This window comes from Micropterus salmoides, unplaced genomic scaffold, assembly GCF_014851395.1.
Source record: "Micropterus salmoides isolate LMB-PRFRI ecotype aquatic unplaced genomic scaffold, ASM1485139v1 Ms_hic_scaffold_19, whole genome shotgun sequence".
Lineage (NCBI taxonomy): Eukaryota > Metazoa > Chordata > Actinopteri > Centrarchiformes > Centrarchidae > Micropterus > Micropterus salmoides.
In genome coordinates, this window is record NW_024041039.1 from 19,191,785 (window position 1) to 19,210,298 (window position 18,514).

The following is an 18,514-nucleotide window of genomic DNA, read 5'->3' on the forward strand; positions in this document are numbered from 1 at the left end:
AGTGCACGGGGCAGTTATTGGGGTCAGGGTTTATTTAAGGTACTTATTTAGACACAAAGCAGATAGTGACTTCAGTTTGTGTTTTTCCACAAATCTGAGCCTCTGTTATTTATCTAACGTTAGCCGACGCTTATTTGTCTGAACCTTCTCTACGGAGAAACCCGAGTGGACTCGAAGGTTCCACAAGCCGGAAGAACACAAGCAGCGAGGAGGTGAGAAAAATGAACGCAGTTTGGTTAGAAATCATTATTGTAACACAATCAGATCAAACGTGTGACTCTCGGTTTTTTAATTATATGTCATATGCAGAGTTTAACATAACATAAACAGAGGGATTGTTAAATACACAAAGGGGTCTATTATTTTGCAACCGTTTAATAACCATTGGCTTTGTTTTCCTAGAGTTTAACGTTAACGTTACGTTACACCAAAATGTAGCAAGTGTTAGCCATTTAAGTTTGCTTCGATAGCTCAGTTACCTATATGAATTACCCGACTTATAACATTTGCACGAAACTCCCACTCCCTCGTTGATTTAATACTATGATATCTATGAGGACAGTAACCTGACATATTTTGCCTCAGCCAGCTACACATAAATGCTACACAGAGTCCTCAAGATGTCGCTGTGATGTCGAGCTTTTTCATTGTACATGTCGCGTTAAGGTTATTACGTTAGCTGTGGACGGTAATAAAGGTGTAATATTAGCAGTAATAGAAAGTAACACATTTACTCAAGTACCGCATTTCAGTACAAAGTTGAGGTACTTAAATATGTCAATTTCCTACTTTATACTGCCACTTCACTACAATTCATAGTGAAATATTGTACCTTTTTACGCCACTGCAGTAATAAGCTGTACTTTTTACTGGTAACTTTACAAATTAGGATTCTTACACAGAAAACATATGTTCATCTCATTATATATTATGCACATTTATAGATTAAAACTACTGAACACAAAAATATAAATATTTATAAATAAAATATTTAAAATCAGCTCCACCTCAACCAACTAGCCTTCATCAATAAAATACCAAATACACATTGATGCAACAATAAAAACCCAGTAATACAATATATAATAATATACAGTAACGCTCACAGGGCCATTTTTCTGTATTGAAATCTTTTACTTTTGATACAAGTACAGCAGTACAACTTGCTGATCATACCTCTGTACTTTAACTTAAGTAACACTTTCAATGCAGTGTTTTTGCTTGTAATTTAGTATTTCTTTCATTGTGTTATTGCTGCTTTTACTTAAGGAGGATCTAAATACTTACTCCACTACGGAATTGAGGTGTAGATAGCAAACATTATTGAAACTATGTTGAATCAGCATTCTGCTCTCAACGCTAATTTAATTGAATTAACATCAGACTCTGATGTTGATTTATCATCATTTTGCACTATATTTTAATATTGAAACAATATTGAAATCTTAGCTAACTAAAATATGACTTCAATGTTCAACCAATATTACTACTGAAACAACGTTGAAATCAAAGCCTAACTAACAATCAACGTGGCTTCAGTGTTATTTCAACCAATATTAAACCACAGAAAAGAGACTATAATATATTAAAAATGTATAAATGACAACGGACAATTTAATCAGTTAAAAAATACAAGTTTATTTATGGAATAAAAAAAAAAATTATTCACTACTCCTGTTCTGCTCTGTCCACCCATCAGGTCTGGAGCATAGGAAGCCACTTTTGTGCTGCCTGGGCAAATTCAAAGACTTCTGTCCCCATTGATTCAGTCAGGGCATCTATAACAGAAAACATACAAACAAAACAACTTTCAGTAGTGAAAAGGATGTGAAGATGAACAATGTCAGTCTGGCTGAATTGGTGCTATATTATTATATATATATATATATATATAACAGTTAACTTACTTGAATTCACTAATGTTACTAATTCGCCAGGTTATTGTAGATGTAGACTGCTGGCTGTGGTGGAATCCATTGATGTTTATAGCTTAACATTATTTAAATTGTCTAACATTAAATGCAGTCATAGATTGAATCTGGAGGCTGAAAGCTGTAGAAGACTGACAGATGTATCAAGTCAGCTACCTTATTTAAAGTTAAATGACAGGGGCATTAGCTAGGATCAGTTACGAGCATGAGAAAGGTGTGCATATATTTCGCAAAGCACTCAAAATCTGAGCAAAGTACTTCTGGTAATAAAGTTAGCATTTATACTAGCGAAGAAACTTATCCTAATACGATGGAGCTTGGATATTGTGCTATTTGTCAGTATAAAATAGTATTGAAACACTTTTATATATTCTATGACATATAATGTTAGACAATGTCAATAAACGATAAATGTCCACAAATTTGGTACAATTAAACTTTAGATAAATAAAAATGTGCTTACCTGATGTGGACTTGTGACATGTGTGGGGCTCAGGAATGTTGATTCACCAAGCGATGGTCTCCCGGTCAACAATACTGCATTGACTTTTCAATCATATTTCCCAGTCAACTATAAATCCATGGCTTTTCAATATCACGTCATTTCCCAGTCAAATATAAATAGATGACTTTTCAATCATGTTTGCCGGTCAACTATAATTCAATGACTTTTCAATCCTATTTCCCAGTCAGCTAGCTGTAACATAATAAAATAATCAAATACCACACAGTGAAACACTGGTCTATTCTAATGAAGCATGCAGGGTGAAACAGTAAACAAAGTAAAATATCAAATTTCCATCACACTATAAATAGATGACTTTTCAATCATATTTACCGGTCAACTATAATTCAATGACTTTTCAATCATGTTTCCCTGTCAACTATAAATCAATGTAATTTCTGGTCAACTATAAATAGATGATTTTTCAACATTGTTGTTGTTACCTAGTCAACTACAAATCAATGCTTAATCAAGTATAATCGGGACAACTATAAATCAATATTATTCCAATGTCACGTTCATACATGGTCGTTTCTTATTGGTATTGCAATACTGATTCAACATTTATTTAGGGTTTAAATTTCAATCTCAACCATTCTGATGATTCAGATGGAAAATCAATATTTATTCAATGTAGTCGTGCTATCTGGGAGGTGTTCAACTAACGTTTATTCTGTTTAGCCAAAAAGAAAAAAAACCCGGGAGAAATATCTATTTTTTTATATTCCTGCTAACAGTAGTTGGCTAGCTGAAAATTTATATATATATATATTTTTTTTTTTTAACTTGGAGAAAAAATATCTATTAATATCTCTATTTAATACTAACCTGCCTATTCTTAGTTGTAAAAATTGTCAAAGTCAGATTTTGCGGTCGTCCAATAAACTTGAAGTCCACAGTTACTGGCACTGTGTGTTTGTTTAAAATACAAAAACAAAGGAAAACAATAAAAATGAAAGATCCACTGTGTTCTACTTTGAACAGCCACTTCAGGTCCCTTTTACTTAACTTTACCAGTGGTCACACTGATGTGGGCTCATTGCCCTTAAAGCCAACAGAACGAATGATTACATCACCCACACGTGAAGCAACTGGCTCAGCTGATGTGTGAGAAAAAGGCTCATGCACACAGAAGAATGCTCCTTGACATAAATGTGGCAAAACAAGATTCAACCTGTTCAACAAACACACAAATGCTATGGTGTACAAATAGTGAATGTGTAGACATGGAACAGGTGTTACTTTGAGTAGTTTAATTACATGGAGTACATGGACAGGTGTGAACACAGTGCAGGACTGTATTCATCAGAAAACATGGATAAACAGAATATACATACATTTTTTCAGCAGAAAACTCTGCTGTACCACAAGACTGGGATTATATGGCAACTGGTCCGCCAACTGGAATTCACCTTACCACAGCAGCAGCTATCAGCTCTCACCTGTTTTAAGCATTTTTAGGATGAAAGCATTTTTAGGAGATTTGGCTAAGTAGGGACCGGTTTAGGGGAAGAAGGAAATCTCTGAAAGTTTTTTCCCTCAGTCTGTGTTGAACACTGATAATTGGTTGGGGAATACCTCATCATACCTCAGTCATCTCATTGACACTTGTGTAATGTTATTTTACATGTAGCAGCTACATTTAGTTCAGCAACATGATACTTAAGTTCCTTAAATTGGTTGAACCTTTCCTCTCACAACCAAGTACTCATAAAGGATGTTCTATATAAAAATCGTCCACACAAAAAAGGAATCACATTACAGTCAGATGCTTCTTTTGTTTCAGTTCTCCTTTTTTCTTTAGAGGACGGGCCTTTAGAAAATAAAGATACCATTACTGCAGCTCAACAAATATCTATATTTAAAGGTTTATGACCAGATGTTAAAGGTTTAGTTTAAAAGACATTCTCTTAGTTTACTTCTTACTCAATACTTAACAGGAGTGTTGTAGTCCAATGAATGTAGTTAGTTGCCATGACAGTTGAGAACTGCTTGTTCTGACACAGTCCTAGTGAACTTTTCTGAAGTGTACTCAGTGATTGTTGACATGTAGAACTTTTTATATTATTGTGTCAGTTTAAAGTCCTACAGTAACATATGGGCTTCAGCTGAATCAGTCAATAACATTGTTGATCTGTTTTTAGGGGATGGAGATAGATTGCCAGCCCGAGGAATCCATCATCACTTCATTTGATGAGGACAGTGTTGAGCTTGGTGACGTCAAGGACATGAGACTGGAGGCAGAAGCAGTTGTCAATGACGTGCTTTTCGCCGTCGCTGAAATGCACGTGTCACAAAGTCTCAACAATGCGTCAGACGTGGCCTACATAAACGTGGAAACAAGAGAGGGAAACCGGTATTGTCTGGAGCTCACAGAGGCAGGGCTAAGGGTAAGATGCACCAAAAGTGAGACGCTTAGATTTCTTGTTTTATTGCTCATTGTGTGTGCTCAATGCTTCAGTCCACAAGTCATGCTAAGTTTTACAATAAATCCCTCTAACAGGTGGTGGGCTATGCCTTCGATCAAGTGGACGAGGATTTGAGCACCCAGTATCATGAGACTGTTTACTCACTTCTGGACACGCTGAGTCCGGGTTACAGAGAAGCCTTTGGGAACGCTTTACTCCAGCGGCTGGAGAGGCTGAAGCAAAACGGACAATAAAAAGGAACAATATGCTGCAAAAGTTGTACAAGCAGAGTAGAAGTTGATGATGTGGGTGTACTTGGATATGAGCTAATAAAAAACCATGTCTGGTCAAATACTATAGCTTATTATGCGACATCCTCCTGCCTAGCTACCACTATGATAAGGGGTACCCTGCCCTATCAACTTTACTTTGTTCTGACTTTCATATCATCAAAAGACTTCATGTTAGTTACTTAAGGTTAGTGACTGCCAGGGATTGGCTGTATGGAGTCTGTTGCAACATTGTGTTGTTGACTTTACTGTGGAAAGATCTTCTGGCTTCCGCATGTTAGAAATTTGTAACTGCGCACATTGATTGAGAATTTTCACCTTTTGTACTCCTCAAAATGATCTGAGAAAGAAGCAGCACGTTATACTCTGCAGCTGTCCCAGTGAAAGAGCTAAATGCTGTATTTTTCAGCATAAGTCATATACACTGCCTTAATGACTGACTTTTGGTAAGATGAGTACACGTAACTTAATTTGTTTTACCCATTTTGTATTGAGAGATTAATAGGTATTTTGTGGCGCTGTGATTTGACTTGGATCATGATGTTGGAAAAATAATTTGAAAAGTGCTATGTCTCATAAAATAACTGGTACTGTACTCAATACCAATTAAGTGTTTGGATATTACTTATTTTTCCTCCATGCTGTATAGTGTAAAAGTAAAGATGCCATTCTTGTGGAGGTTTAAATATACATTTAATCTTCAAGTTTTTGGTTCATTTTGCCAGCATCTACAGCATTTGTTGGAATGACCGAGCTTCTGTGCAATGCTTGTTTATTGTACATGTGACCTGGTTTTGAAATCCAGTTTAAGAACTTTTGCATTCATACCATTCTTCCTTGCTGCTGGCCTTTGCTCAGACCAATAAATTCTCAGAAGTGTCATCAGTCTTCATTTTGCTTCATGAGTACCAATCCCCAAATGTGTAACAGCAGACAAGAGTACACATTAATCAAGGTGAGGTTTTGAAGTAGATGTTTAGTCTTACAGTGTTATCTAGCAAGGCAAGCTTACTTTTACGAGTGTAGTTATTTCCTCCCTTCTGCACAGCCTGCATTGTCAAGTGCTGCTTTTTTTTTTTTTTTTAAATAAATAGTGTGTATCAACAAGTCTGACAGGTTGTAAAGTGCCATAGTTTATCAAACACAGTGACACTTGAATACATATTAGATTTCTTTATTAGAATTTTTTTTTTTCCATATTCCAGTTCCACATGTCTTGTGGTACAAGGTCAGTGAGAAATTACAAAAAAAAAAAAAAAGGATAGTGTGCACCTTTTCTGACTACACAGCAGCCAGTAAAACAAGACATTTGCACTGTTAGGGAATGTAGTTCGGGGTCATTAACAAACATTAACCGCATTATTTCCACATACACAACTCTTAAAATTGACTGTTAGAGGATCATGGAAATATCAGTTTATTTAAGCAGGTTTCAAGATGTGTGTGCGCGCAGCAAAGTCTTGCAAACTAGTGAAAGACATGCATCTTTAAAAATCAATTTGATGAATGAATAAAATTAGATCTTAACTACAGTCATTTACATTCTTTAGGTTTTTACTCCATGCTAAATCCCTTTTTAAAAAAACCAAACAAAAAAACAACCCCAAACACACCACTTTAGAGGAGGAGGTACTGTTGCTAGTTTAGCTCACAATCTGAACTGGGAACTTGATGCAGAACAAGTCGTTTTTGTTGTCATCTTTCAGTTCCCACTCCACCGTCAGCTTTATCTAGAAATGAAAAAGAGTGAACAAGGTGTGCTTTAGATATCTCACCTTTAAAAAAGAGAAGTTTGACAAAGTGGGTGAAACTTTGAAGCAACAAAAAGGGTAAAAGAAAAAAAGAGAAAACCCCCACATCTGTTTAACAGATGTCTGACAATCCAGAGAGACATAATGTCATTAGGTTAATGTAGACAACACATTTCCTCAAGCAACACTGACATTTCATTACCAGTCCAACTGTCCAGATATGTGGGTCAAACTTTGTACCTATTAACTGTAAATGCAGGTACTGTAATACAAGTGAAACAAGTCCTTAGATCTTTTACTTTTGGTTGGTCACTCAATGTACAAAATATTGATGTCACCACCACTGTCTAATTTCCAGTGGTGGAATATAACAAGTATGTACACTACCGTTCAAAAGTTTGGGGTCACATTGAAATGTCCTTATTTTTGAAGGAAAAGCACTGTACTTTTCAATGAAGATAACTAGTCTTAACTTTGAAGAAATACACTCTATACATTGCTAAATGTGGTAAATGACTATTCTAGCTGCAAATGTCTGGTTTTTGGTGCAATATCTACATAGGTGTATAGAGGCCCATTTCCAGCAACTATCACTCCAGTGTTCTAATGGTACAATGTGTTTGCTCATTGGCTCAGAAGGCTAATTGATGATTAGAAAACCCTTGTGCAATCATGTTCACACATCTGAAAACAGTTTAGGTCGTTACAGAAGCTACAAAACTGACCTTCCTTTGAGCAGATTGAGTTTCTGGAGCATCACATTTGTGGGGTCAATTAAACTCTCAAAATGGCCAGAAAAACAGAACTTTCATCTGAAACTCGACAGTCTATTCTTGTTCTTAGAAATGAAGGCTATTCCATGCGAGACATTGCTAAGAAATTGAAGATTTCCTACAACGGTGTGTACTACTCCCTTCAGAGGACAGCACAAACAGGCTCTAACCAGAGTAGAAAAAGAAGTGGGAGGCCGCGTTGCACAACTGAGCAAGAAGATAAGTACATTAGAGTCTCTAGTTTGAGAAACAGACGCCTCACAGGTCCCCAACTGGCATCTTCATTAAATAGTACCCGCAAAACACCAGTGTCAACATCTACAGTGAAGAGGCGGCTGCGGGATTCTGGGCTTCAGGGCAGAGTGGCAAAGAAAAAGCCATATCTGAGACTGGCCAATAAAAGAAAAAGATTAAGATGGGCAAAAGAACACAGACATTGGACAGAGGAAGACTGGAAAAAAGTGTTGTGGACATATGAATCCAAGTTTGAGGTGTTTGGATCACAAAGAAGAACGTTTGTGAGACGCAGAACAAATGAAAAGATGCTGGAAGAATGCCTGACGCCATCTGTTAAGCATGGTGGAGGTAATATGATGGTCTGGGGTTGCTTTGGTGCTGGTAAGGTGGGAGATTTGTACAGGGTAAAAGGGATTCTGAATAAGGAAGGCTATCACTCCATTTTGCAACGCCATGCCATACCCAGTGGACAGCGCTTGATTGGAGCCAATTTCATCCTACAACAGGACAATGACCCTAAACACACCTCCAAATTGTGCAAGAACTATTTAGAGCAGAAGCAGGCAGCTGGTATTCTATCGGTAATGGAGTGGCCAGCGCAGTCACCAGATCTGAACCCCATTGAGCTGTTGTGGGAGCAGCTTGACCGTATGGTACGCAAGAAGTGCCCATCCAACCAATCCAACTTGTGGGAGCTGCTTCTGGAAGCGTGGGGTGCAATTTCTCCAGATTACCTCAACAAATTAACAGCTAGAATGCCAAAGGTCTGCAATGCTGTAATTGCTGCAAATGGAGGATTCTTTGACGAAAGCAAAGTTTGATGTAAAAAAGATCTTATTTCAAATACAAATCATTATTTCTAACCTTGTCAATGTCTTGACTCCATTTTCTATTCATTTCACAACGTATGGTGGTGAATAAGTGTGACTTTTCAGGAAAACACAAAATTGTTTGGGTGACCCCAAACTTTTGAACGGTAGTGTACATTTATTGAATTATTGTCCAAATTAGATACTTGCCCTTTAGCATTTTGTGGCAATTCACAAGTGTTTTTTGGTAACTTTTTTTAACACAAGTATACTGCTAATACTACTTTTACTTATAATGGAGCATCTTTACACTGTAGCTGTTTGCAGACTCAGACGTACTTACTGGGGGATACTCAGACTTCACAGGAAGAGAGTTCTGATAGTGATACTGCTGCCCATTCTGGATGGGACACTGAATTCCAGACTTGCAGCCATCTTCGATGGGAATGGGGAAGGGGACTGGTACTCCTGCAATAATACCATGAACCAACGCTGTGCTTGTCTGGCTCTCCACAGCTACAACACAGAACATGAGAGATCAGAAGTTAAAACAAAAACCACCACATTTGTTACAACTCTTTGGGAAAGATACTGCTACAACATATAGTTCCCTTACCACTTTTGAAGGTCACATTGACACTGTAGGACTGCCCTTTGTGTAGCTGGCATGGCTGACTGACACAGGGGTTAATGTCCACCATGACCACTTCGCCAGCAGAGGAGCCTGAAGAGAAACATGGGAAAATTATAATTGTTATTCAAGGGAGGTAGACCTCCCCCCACCCCCCTAAAAAAAGTAATGCTAATATTTATGCCATAACGCATGTTAAGTGTAAAAACATTCTCATTAGAAGTGACCAACATATTACAACACAGTAAATCTACAAATGGCTGCTTCATGCTTAATGGCAGTGGTTCTCAAAGTAGGGTTCAGCGACCCCCCAGGATTCCTTGAGGGGGTTCAAGGGGATCCCTAGCTAAAAGTTGACAAAAATTTAACAGAAAGCATGGCACATATAAAACTTTTTTTTCAAATATAATTCCATAAGTACCACAGTGACAAATTTATAAAAACATGTAAAATGTATCACACATAAATATGGTGATACATTTTCCATAATAAAACCTCTAAAAGCAAAAACCCTATCAGATGGGGGTCTGTGGTCCAATTTGTGTCAGTTGAGGTCCTTGACATGAAGTTTGAGATGCACTGATTAGGGAATCCATTATAGGCGGAGTAACTAATTACATTTACTAAAGGACGAAAGTCACTAATCACTCCAGGTAGGGCTGGGCAATAAAACATTATAGGGATACAAGTTCCCCCTCAACAACAATATAACAAATGTTTGATTTAATTCATTTGGACAACAAACTAGCACTATTTTTCTATTAAAATATTTTGATGAGGAAAAAGGGACAAAAATTGCATATTTGTTAAAAGATTTTATAATTGATTTGAGTGTTCTACTTCAGATTTGTTAAGTGATCCACTATTTGGCAAGTGCATGGCATGTTCTGACGATACAGTAGTTTAAAACCACAATTAGCCATCTGGTTTTGTCAGTGTTCACTCAGGAGCAACACATCGCCCATCCCTAATTCCAGGTTATGTTAGATGTAAATGTGGTTATATGAAAAGGATCATGATGGCGTTAAGAGTTGAATAATGTTAAAAATGTTTTCAGAACCATTCCGAAGCCTATCAAGCCATATAAACTGTCATAAAGATGTTTAACTTAGATTACCGCTTTTTCTCCTTTCAGTAAAAGGAGTACCTAGTACGCTTTGTCACCTTTGTTTCAACACAAATCTTTTAAATAAAAGTTGCTGACGACCACATTTACATTTATTCATTTAGCTAACACTTTTACCCAATAGCGACTTAGAATTGACATGTATGAGGATGTGTCACAGTGGGGAGTTGAACCCGGGTCTCACATCAAAGGCAGGCATCTTAACCACTGCCCCATCGCCACCCCATGAGTCATGGAAGACATGTTTTAGTTTCAGAAATCAACTTTACTGGCCAAGTATTAGGCATACAGACAGTTGACTCAAATTTTCAAATAACGAAGTCTGCTTGGATTAGTATTCTGAAAGTGTTCTGTGAAATTATTTTGGTATTAAGAGTGGATTACCTCAATCATGTGTTTTACATTCATTAAGTGGCCTAATTTCAAGACTATTTGACCCAACCTTATGTAAAACCTACTCATGTATGCTATAGGTTCATACAGCAATAAGTAATGATGCCATGTTAAATGTTTAACACATGTAGTTCAGTTTATTTGTCATGAGTTCTACTCAGCTGTGTAATATCCTCTGTGGAGAAGGAGAAAGCTTGACAAAGTCTAAAAACAATAACCCTTATGTCAACATCTTAGTGTTGCATTATGGGAAAGGATGACGCATTTTTGGAACTTGACCTATGATACTGACTAAAAAGTCTATATCTTGGACTCAGCTGCTTAAATTTGGACTACTTTAAGATCTGTCTCTAGTTCCCCAACTGAAGTGATTTACTACAAAGTTTCCAATTCAAATCAGGAATCTCCTAAGCAAACAATTCCTTAGTTCCGTAGTTACAGAAGATTTGGCGAAAGAATACAGACTAAGAATCAGACCAGTTTTTTTGTTGCATGGATCAATAACGAGCTGGGACTGTTACAAAAACAGACTGGGAGTTGTTGCAAAGTAAACGGCGACATGCACAGTACAAGTGTAGGCAGATGAGTGTTATTTGCACGGTACAGAATATTTTAATAAAAATATGATGTCAAAAACCTGGTCAGCAGCATTGTGTTTCTGCTTTGCAAGACCCAATCAGAGAGCCGAGCGTGAGCGGCTGCGTCATCGTTTCTAAAGTCCTCCGTTTTGGCCCGTCTTCACTTAAACGCCCTCCGGAGTTTTGAAACGCAAAACAGGGTCGGCAACGTTTCCAAACGTAGTAGTGTTGATGGGGCCTGAGAGAAAATTCCCAACCTCCTTTCCCACCCGTCCTCCTTGTAAATGATTGACTTGTAAACTAGTCAAAATAAGCAATTTCTAGTCATCTTTGTGTTTTGGGAAGCTGATGAGTGTGTTTCACTAGGTATCAAGATAGCGCATGTACAAGTAATGTTAAGTCAACTGATGTCACTATTTGGGTTTAGTTAAACACGTTTACTTCTACAAGACTCTTGACTAGTATTTAACTTGCCAACAGTTAGCCGTTTAACTTTAGACATAAGTAAATATTCTCATGAAGCCGGCCATGTGAAACTTACCGCAGTCGATGAATTTCACTGGATCCGCACAGGTGAATCCCATTAAGCAGAGCAAAACGATGAAACCAGTCTGGGCATCCATGTTTCTTTTTTGTGTGACCCTAAAACCTAAACAAATAAATGTTCATTATGTAACAGAAAAGTAAACTTCCGAAGACCTGTCTGACTTTAAGTCGTCAGTAATCATATGACTTCGTGTCTGTTTCCCCATCCCCAATGTCCCGAGCGTGGCAGTGATTACTACACAAGAAATACTCTTCGAATACCTGGCACTACAGTAAACAACATAAACACAGTGAGTCTACTAAATAAGTATAATACTAGAACGTATAAGATATAGGTAAATTAACAAACTATACCTTTATAGGTCCTCAGCCAGCTTTCAGAGTGTGAATGCTGACTACCTACTCCTTGCACTTTTTATTTCCTTGTATCACGCGACCCAAGTAACGCCTATTTAATGTTACAAGGCGTTTTTCTCGCCCGAGATTTAGCCTATCAGGACCGCTTTAGCGCAGATATCCCTCCTCCTGCGCTATAATTGGCAGATCAAAACCTCAAACACTAAACGAACGCGCTCATCTGTAATCTACATCTAAATGTTATAAATCTAAATTTTAAAACTATTGGTGGATCCAATAATACACTATAGGAGCGATGTACCTGAGAGGCAAAACCAAGGTATGTAGTTTTACAAGTACATCCGACGGGTGAAAACATAAATGCTTCCTGATTGGTGCACGGACTTATCAAACAACGATTTTAGCCAATAAGGATACCATATGTTCCTCGGCTCCGGTTGGGGGCGGAACTTGCCAACGTTTGTTGTGGAAAATGTCATTCGTGAGACGAGCCATGATAACTGCGTCAAAGTCAAAAGTATTGAGCCTTGCAAGGTAACGTTGATTTGTTGTATATCGTTCACATCTTTAGGGATCTCCATGATTAAAATCACACCCTGTAAGAAACTTCTCTGAGGAGGAAAAAAGCGGTGTGTTAGGTCGTTAGAACGCTAACGTTAGCCTTTGATGCTAAGTCCCCGTTAAGTAACATTAGGTAGTACTGGGGCCAGTAACGTTACAGGTCCTTCTGCTGTCATGCGATCTAATCTGAATGTTACGTTGATGTTTTGCAGGGCATCTACTCTTCTGAACAATCTCAATGTGAGCCATCAGTTACACCGGCCTCCTCAAAACCCCTTGCCCCTTTACACAGCAGGGTTTCAGCGTTTCAGCAGCGCCTCAGCCCAGGAGAAGCCAGCTGTGTCCGGTTCAGCTGAAGATAAAATACATCTCACTGAGTCATGTGTGAAGGTCTGCAGATACCCATGATTAAGCATCACACTCTTCTCATGCTGTATTTTCGAGACCTATCTGGGAAGCCTGGAAAGCTAAAAACTACACATGAAGCTGCTAGAGTGACAGATGAGTTAGTGAAGCTGTTTTGCAGGTGTGGGTATATTCGCGGGATGGACTTATTATCTGTGTAAAATGTCAGACATTTCATAAATTCTCCATCTGAGCCAGTGGAGCAGCTAAATAATGTCAGATCAGAGTCTTACTTTACTTATTCAAGATATTTCTTAGGGGGCTTAATTTATGTAACAGGGAAAGGTAAGACTGGTCAAGCTTGCAGTAATTTGCTGACCCCACAAGTGTTCACTGACCTTCCAGCTCTAGTTATTTCTCATATGTGTCCTTGTTAGGGAGGCAACAGTTACACTGATAAGGTAGAGACAGTAGCTCAGGCGTCAGGCTAGCAGATATCGGTGTTCTCTGGGAATCTTGGAAGGTTGAGTCTTACAAGGATGTTCACAAGAATTTACTGACTTCACAGATTAGAGTACAACTCATGGAATATATTCAAATATGACATATCATTGGAGAATTAACATCAGATCAGTCAGAAGCATTTCATGTTAAATCCCATTGCCTCACAGCCACTTTGGTAATGAATGTGCTGAACTGTTTTTTTTTGTGTGTATTCATGCTCATGTCCTCCCTTTTAATCCAGAGACTAGGGGAAATCATGGGGAACGGGGAGTACCTGAGAATACATGTAGAGGGAGGAGGCTGCTCTGGGTTCCAGTACAAGTTCTCTGTTGTTAGTAACAAGAATGAAGATGACAGGTAACCTGCAACAAATCTAGCTTTAAAGTTACTTTCTTCCCCGCTGGCCTCATTGTTTTTCCATATTGTCTATTAATCCAGTCAACTCTGTCCCATCCTGCCTTCACTCTGCTCTGCTTTCAGCTTGTTTGAGCAAGGAGGAGTGGGCGTGATCGTGGATCAGGACAGCCTGGAGTATGTGAAAGGAGCCACTGTGGACTTCACCCAGGAGCTGATCCGCTCCACTTTCCAAGTGCTCAAAAATCCTCAAGCTGATCATGGCTGCTCCTGTGGCAGCTCCTTCTCTGTCAAACTATGACCTTGTTTCCCTGCTTCCCTGTGTCAATATTACTTAAAACCCTGATTTACCAGTTTATTAGAATATTAGAGACACTTGTTAATATAATTCATTCTAACTATTTCAGCCTAAACAATTGCCATAGAGATTCTTCAACACCTTTCTGACACAATGTCAACAAAAACTTGACATAGATAAAGATAGAATTTATTATATGGTTATATTACGGATTGCCTATAACAGTAAACAGGTACCTAATAAACTGGTAACGCAGGGCATAATGTGATATTGGACTTTCTGATACATTGAATTCTTAATTTCAGTCACTAATAGCTACACCTAGTGTCACAGAGAAACCGGCCGATAATCATTTTCCTAGAAAAACAGGGTGTTTGTTTTTAGGTGTGAAACTACTTGAACGGGATGAAAGGCAGAGGTATTGATTAATCATTGTGCTGTTTTGCAGTTAATGAGTGGAGAATGCTCACTGACCGCTTGTTCATGTTAGTCATCTGTGATTTGTCATGTATTCAAACAACAGTGCTTAGATTTGCCTTTGTGTGTAAAATATGTAAATAGACATATCTATGAAGAGCTAAGATGTATTATTTGTTTCACATAAAATAAAACAGTGAATTTCAGACGTGTATATCTGTAGTCATTTCAATGTATTATATGCAAATTGGTGTGTGTCCAAAAACTTGATGTAAGTGAGGTTGTTTTTTGTTATCTCATGATGCGCTTCCTGATCACATTAGAATGATGAAAGGGCAGCCAGAAAGTGTTTATATATATATATTTTTTTTTCAAAAGGTTAGTTAAAGTGTTAAAGTTATTATTCGAAGTTTAAAACTCAAGTTAATGGTTGCCTTTTTTTTTATTAAAGTGGAGTTTAAGAAACATCTCACAAAAAATATACAAAAAGAATATATACAAATGATATTTACACTGGTATAATGTAAATCAAAATATGCAGCAACATTTTTTGTAGTTAGTCAGTAGTTAGGAACAAAATGTTTTGCACTTTTCATATTTTCTCTCTGATAAAACATTCCATTTAAGCAATATATCCGATTACACAAAACAGGAACTTACTGTCACACCATTCATATTCATGAAAATGCGACCATAATACATCATAGCAGCACACTGAAAAGTGACCAGAAGAATTGCAACAGTGCATTGAAACATCAATTTAAGCAGTTTTGGAGGAATTAGGTTCGGACGGATTGTCTTCCAGGAAACCATGCACACCCACTAACCACAAACAAGTCCTCAAACAAGTATGCACACGTTTAACATGTCATGAGGGGAACACTGCCAAGGGAGGTTTGACGTCAACCAATCAACAACACATAACACACCATAAATGAACTGTCAGGGTAACACAGTGACCAGGTCAGGTGTACAGTGCATAGTATGCTTTGGCATGCTGACATCCAGAACATAACAGTGGATGTTACATTCAGGAGAAGGCCACGGGATTTGGAATTACCAGTAAAAATAGAACAAATGACTACATGATCCAAAAAGTAAAACCAACATAATACAAAAAGAATCCAAACCCTCATAAATTGAACACTCAGATTAAGGCTAATTCAGTTTGCTACATGTTTTTAAAAAATGGCATTGTCAGAAACACAATTTCTTAGGCCTGCCAAGTGACAAAACTGCCATTTGGGACACAGATAACGCTCATTCTTAAAAAAAAATAATCCATCACTGAAATGATATGCACATACTGTATTAGAGAGATGTATTTTTTTCATTGATGATGTGAATGTCGTGAGAGCAGGGCTGTATACCCTCCGCCTGTGTTCACAATCAAGACTGATGCTGTGATGAAAATGAGCCTTGCACATATGCATGCACCTAGTTTTGAGGCAGTAAGTCAGATCGCCACTCCATTTACAAGCTGCCAGGTCTGTCCTCCTCCTCCTCCTCGTTTAAATGCGTCCTTAAGCAGAATCGTTTCTCATGCTGGGAGACGCCCAGACTTTCCGAGGCAGGTGTGGTCCTCAGTGAGGGGCATGGACGCACCTCCATACAAAGAGGCTAGAAAGGGAATAGAGATATTGACGCATCGCTTAATATTTGATTGTCATATCATTTGTAAAAAAAAAAGTTTTTGGAGTCTCAGTCGTACCTTCGGTCATCTCCACCAGCACTAACGACGAAGCGATCTCCATTAGTGAAGCGCACATTAGTCAGGTGTGCAGAATGCCCCAGAAAGCGTTTGTGTTTGGCCTAAAACAGATCACACACACACACGTATCATCCAAGCGGCACCTTTTCAAACTACAGTCAACAAACACGGACATATATACAGTATATTACAGTGCACATAAGAATATCAGAGCATGTGACAGTTCCAGTTAAAACTGTTAAGTCATCATGGAGTCCTCATTTAACCTCCGTCACGTAAAATCTAGTTTTTCTGTAAGTGAAAAGAATGAGGGAATAATGGTCACAAGTTGAAATGTGATGGTTTTGAACAGGTATATTAAAAACAACACACTACATTAATGGCCTTTTTATAAATACCACCACTGCGGGGCATCAAAGTCAGTCATTTTCAAACTCTACACAGAGTGACTAAGAAAGGTGCAGAGAAAAATATCACACTTAAAACTACCATCATTATACAAATGGTAAACGTATAAATATTACTGTCATAATAAATAAAATAAAATGGTAATAATGATATTATGCAATCATACTTACAAACTTCTCTGGACATGGAAAGTCAAACAGCTTTACCATTCCAAAGTCATCGCCTGTGACGATGTTAAGGCCCGAGTGGGACACACAGGCACAGGTGACGTCGGCTTTGTCTGTGTTGCGGGACCAGATCCCTATGACCTCGTCCCCAAGGACACTGGATACAAAGAGAGATCAATTACACTTTTGCCTTAGACTCTGCTCTTCAGCCATTACCTTTCCAACATACATGTGTTAGTCTTAACACTCTACTCTCACCTTGTCCAGGTGGCCCAGGTAATCCTGTCGATATGGGACTGCTCTGTGACCTGCTTCCCGGACGGCACCTCGTACACGAGTCGTTTGTAAGCACCTGTGGAAATCTGTTTTGAGGTATTGGAGGTTAGCAATCATACAGGCAGCCAGCATCTGAGACAAACATGCCCTCTCACCGCAAAGTCAATACCTGGACGTAAGTGCTGTCGGCAGAAAAGTCCATCTGCATCACGAAGCTGGGGATGTCCCTGCAGCAGTTGATGCGGTTCAGCTGCGGGCCGAGCGTGAGGTCGTAGAAGTCAACAGCACTCTCAGTAGAGCCTACGGCCAAGTAACAAGAATTTGGACTGAACCTGTAAGAAAGACATGCAGTGTTACAAAACACATCTCCTGTCAGATTTACTTTGTAGTGTGTAGGGTAGCTTTGAACCTTTTCAGTCTCCAAAATATAATAAAAAGACATTAATTCTGATGTGTTTAAACTGATGCCACTGATGATTCATTATCTTTCAATCTAAAAATGAACACGCAAATAAACAAATTAATGAAAATACATTCTAACAGTTTGCACTTTCCAGTTCCATAATCTGCCATCATTACCTTATATCCTGGATAGGAGAGCGCCGGTCCCTCTTCTTGCCCCAGATTTTGAGCGAGGCAACCAGCAGGATGATGAACTCTCCATTCTTCATGCCGATGGCCACCATGTCTCCCTCAGGGCTGTAGCTGATGGTACGCGCTGGGTGGCCGAGGTTCACCTTGTTCAGCATCTTCTGTATCCCCACAAGGCCATGTAAGATCAGGACATAATTAACATAACTTTGTGGATGAGGGAAGCCAAACTTTCCCTTGATGAAAGACAGTGGACGTCTTGATAGAGTGATGATAGAAATATAGCATTACTGGGAAAAACTGAGATAGATAGGTAACATGGCTGACCTTCTCTGGAATGTCCCACAGACGAACAGTGCCGTCCTCTGCCGCAGACAGAAATACGTCTCTGGAGGGATGGGTGCCCAAGCCCCAGATAGGTCCGTCCATGTGTCCGTTCACCAAGATGTTGCACGCCGCATTCTTCTCTCCTACCTCAATGATCTCTGCATTCCTGGTCCCCACGAGGATTTTACCCTAATGCAGCAATCAGTAAAATGTGTCAGAT

The 18,514-nt window shown here is 38.6% G+C and overlaps 4 protein-coding genes across 7 annotated transcripts in view; 2 read left to right on the forward strand and 2 right to left on the reverse strand.

The window, feature by feature from the left end:
• The first annotated feature begins 8 nt into the window (after positions 1 to 8).
• LOC119910567 (gsk3b interacting protein) lies at positions 9 to 6,016 on the forward strand. Its single transcript, XM_038729235.1, has 3 exons — positions 9 to 212; positions 4,581 to 4,826; positions 4,940 to 6,016. The coding sequence occupies exons 2-3, from the start codon at positions 4,584 to 4,586 to the stop codon at positions 5,096 to 5,098; spliced, it is 402 nt and encodes a 133-aa protein (XP_038585163.1). The 5' UTR covers positions 9 to 212; positions 4,581 to 4,583; the 3' UTR covers positions 5,099 to 6,016.
• Positions 6,017 to 6,317: 301 nt separating this feature from the next.
• On the reverse strand, positions 6,318 to 12,490 carry LOC119910566 (NPC intracellular cholesterol transporter 2-like). The gene is made up of 5 exons (XM_038729234.1): positions 12,333 to 12,490; positions 11,974 to 12,081; positions 9,321 to 9,428; positions 9,048 to 9,220; positions 6,318 to 6,864 (listed from the first exon to the last, which is right to left on the reverse strand). Exons 2-5 carry the CDS (start codon positions 12,053 to 12,055, stop codon positions 6,778 to 6,780), a joined length of 450 nt encoding a protein of 149 aa, XP_038585162.1. The 5' UTR covers positions 12,056 to 12,081; positions 12,333 to 12,490; the 3' UTR covers positions 6,318 to 6,777.
• Positions 12,491 to 12,714: 224 nt separating this feature from the next.
• Positions 12,715 to 15,020, forward strand: isca2 (iron-sulfur cluster assembly 2). Its single transcript, XM_038729233.1, has 4 exons — positions 12,715 to 12,869; positions 13,109 to 13,286; positions 13,987 to 14,102; positions 14,226 to 15,020. Exons 1-4 carry the CDS (start codon positions 12,808 to 12,810, stop codon positions 14,398 to 14,400), a joined length of 531 nt encoding a protein of 176 aa, XP_038585161.1. The 5' UTR covers positions 12,715 to 12,807; the 3' UTR covers positions 14,401 to 15,020.
• A 217-nt stretch (positions 15,021 to 15,237) lies between these two features.
• eml5 (EMAP like 5) overlaps positions 15,238 to 18,514 on the reverse strand; it is a 41,802-nt gene continuing 38,525 nt past the window's right edge. For all 4 annotated transcript variants that reach the window (XM_038728914.1, XM_038728913.1, XM_038728912.1 and 1 more), the window contains 7 exons: positions 18,295 to 18,483; positions 17,956 to 18,128; positions 17,546 to 17,708; positions 17,359 to 17,462; positions 17,104 to 17,257; positions 16,526 to 16,626; positions 15,238 to 16,434 (listed from right to left, as the gene is read on the reverse strand). In XM_038728914.1, coding sequence (XP_038584842.1) covers positions 16,398 to 16,434; positions 16,526 to 16,626; positions 17,104 to 17,257; positions 17,359 to 17,462; positions 17,546 to 17,708; positions 17,956 to 18,128; positions 18,295 to 18,483 — 921 coding nt within the window. In that variant the 3' untranslated portion in view covers positions 15,238 to 16,397. The remainder of the gene's footprint in view (positions 16,435 to 16,525; positions 16,627 to 17,103; positions 17,258 to 17,358; positions 17,463 to 17,545; positions 17,709 to 17,955; positions 18,129 to 18,294; positions 18,484 to 18,514) is intronic.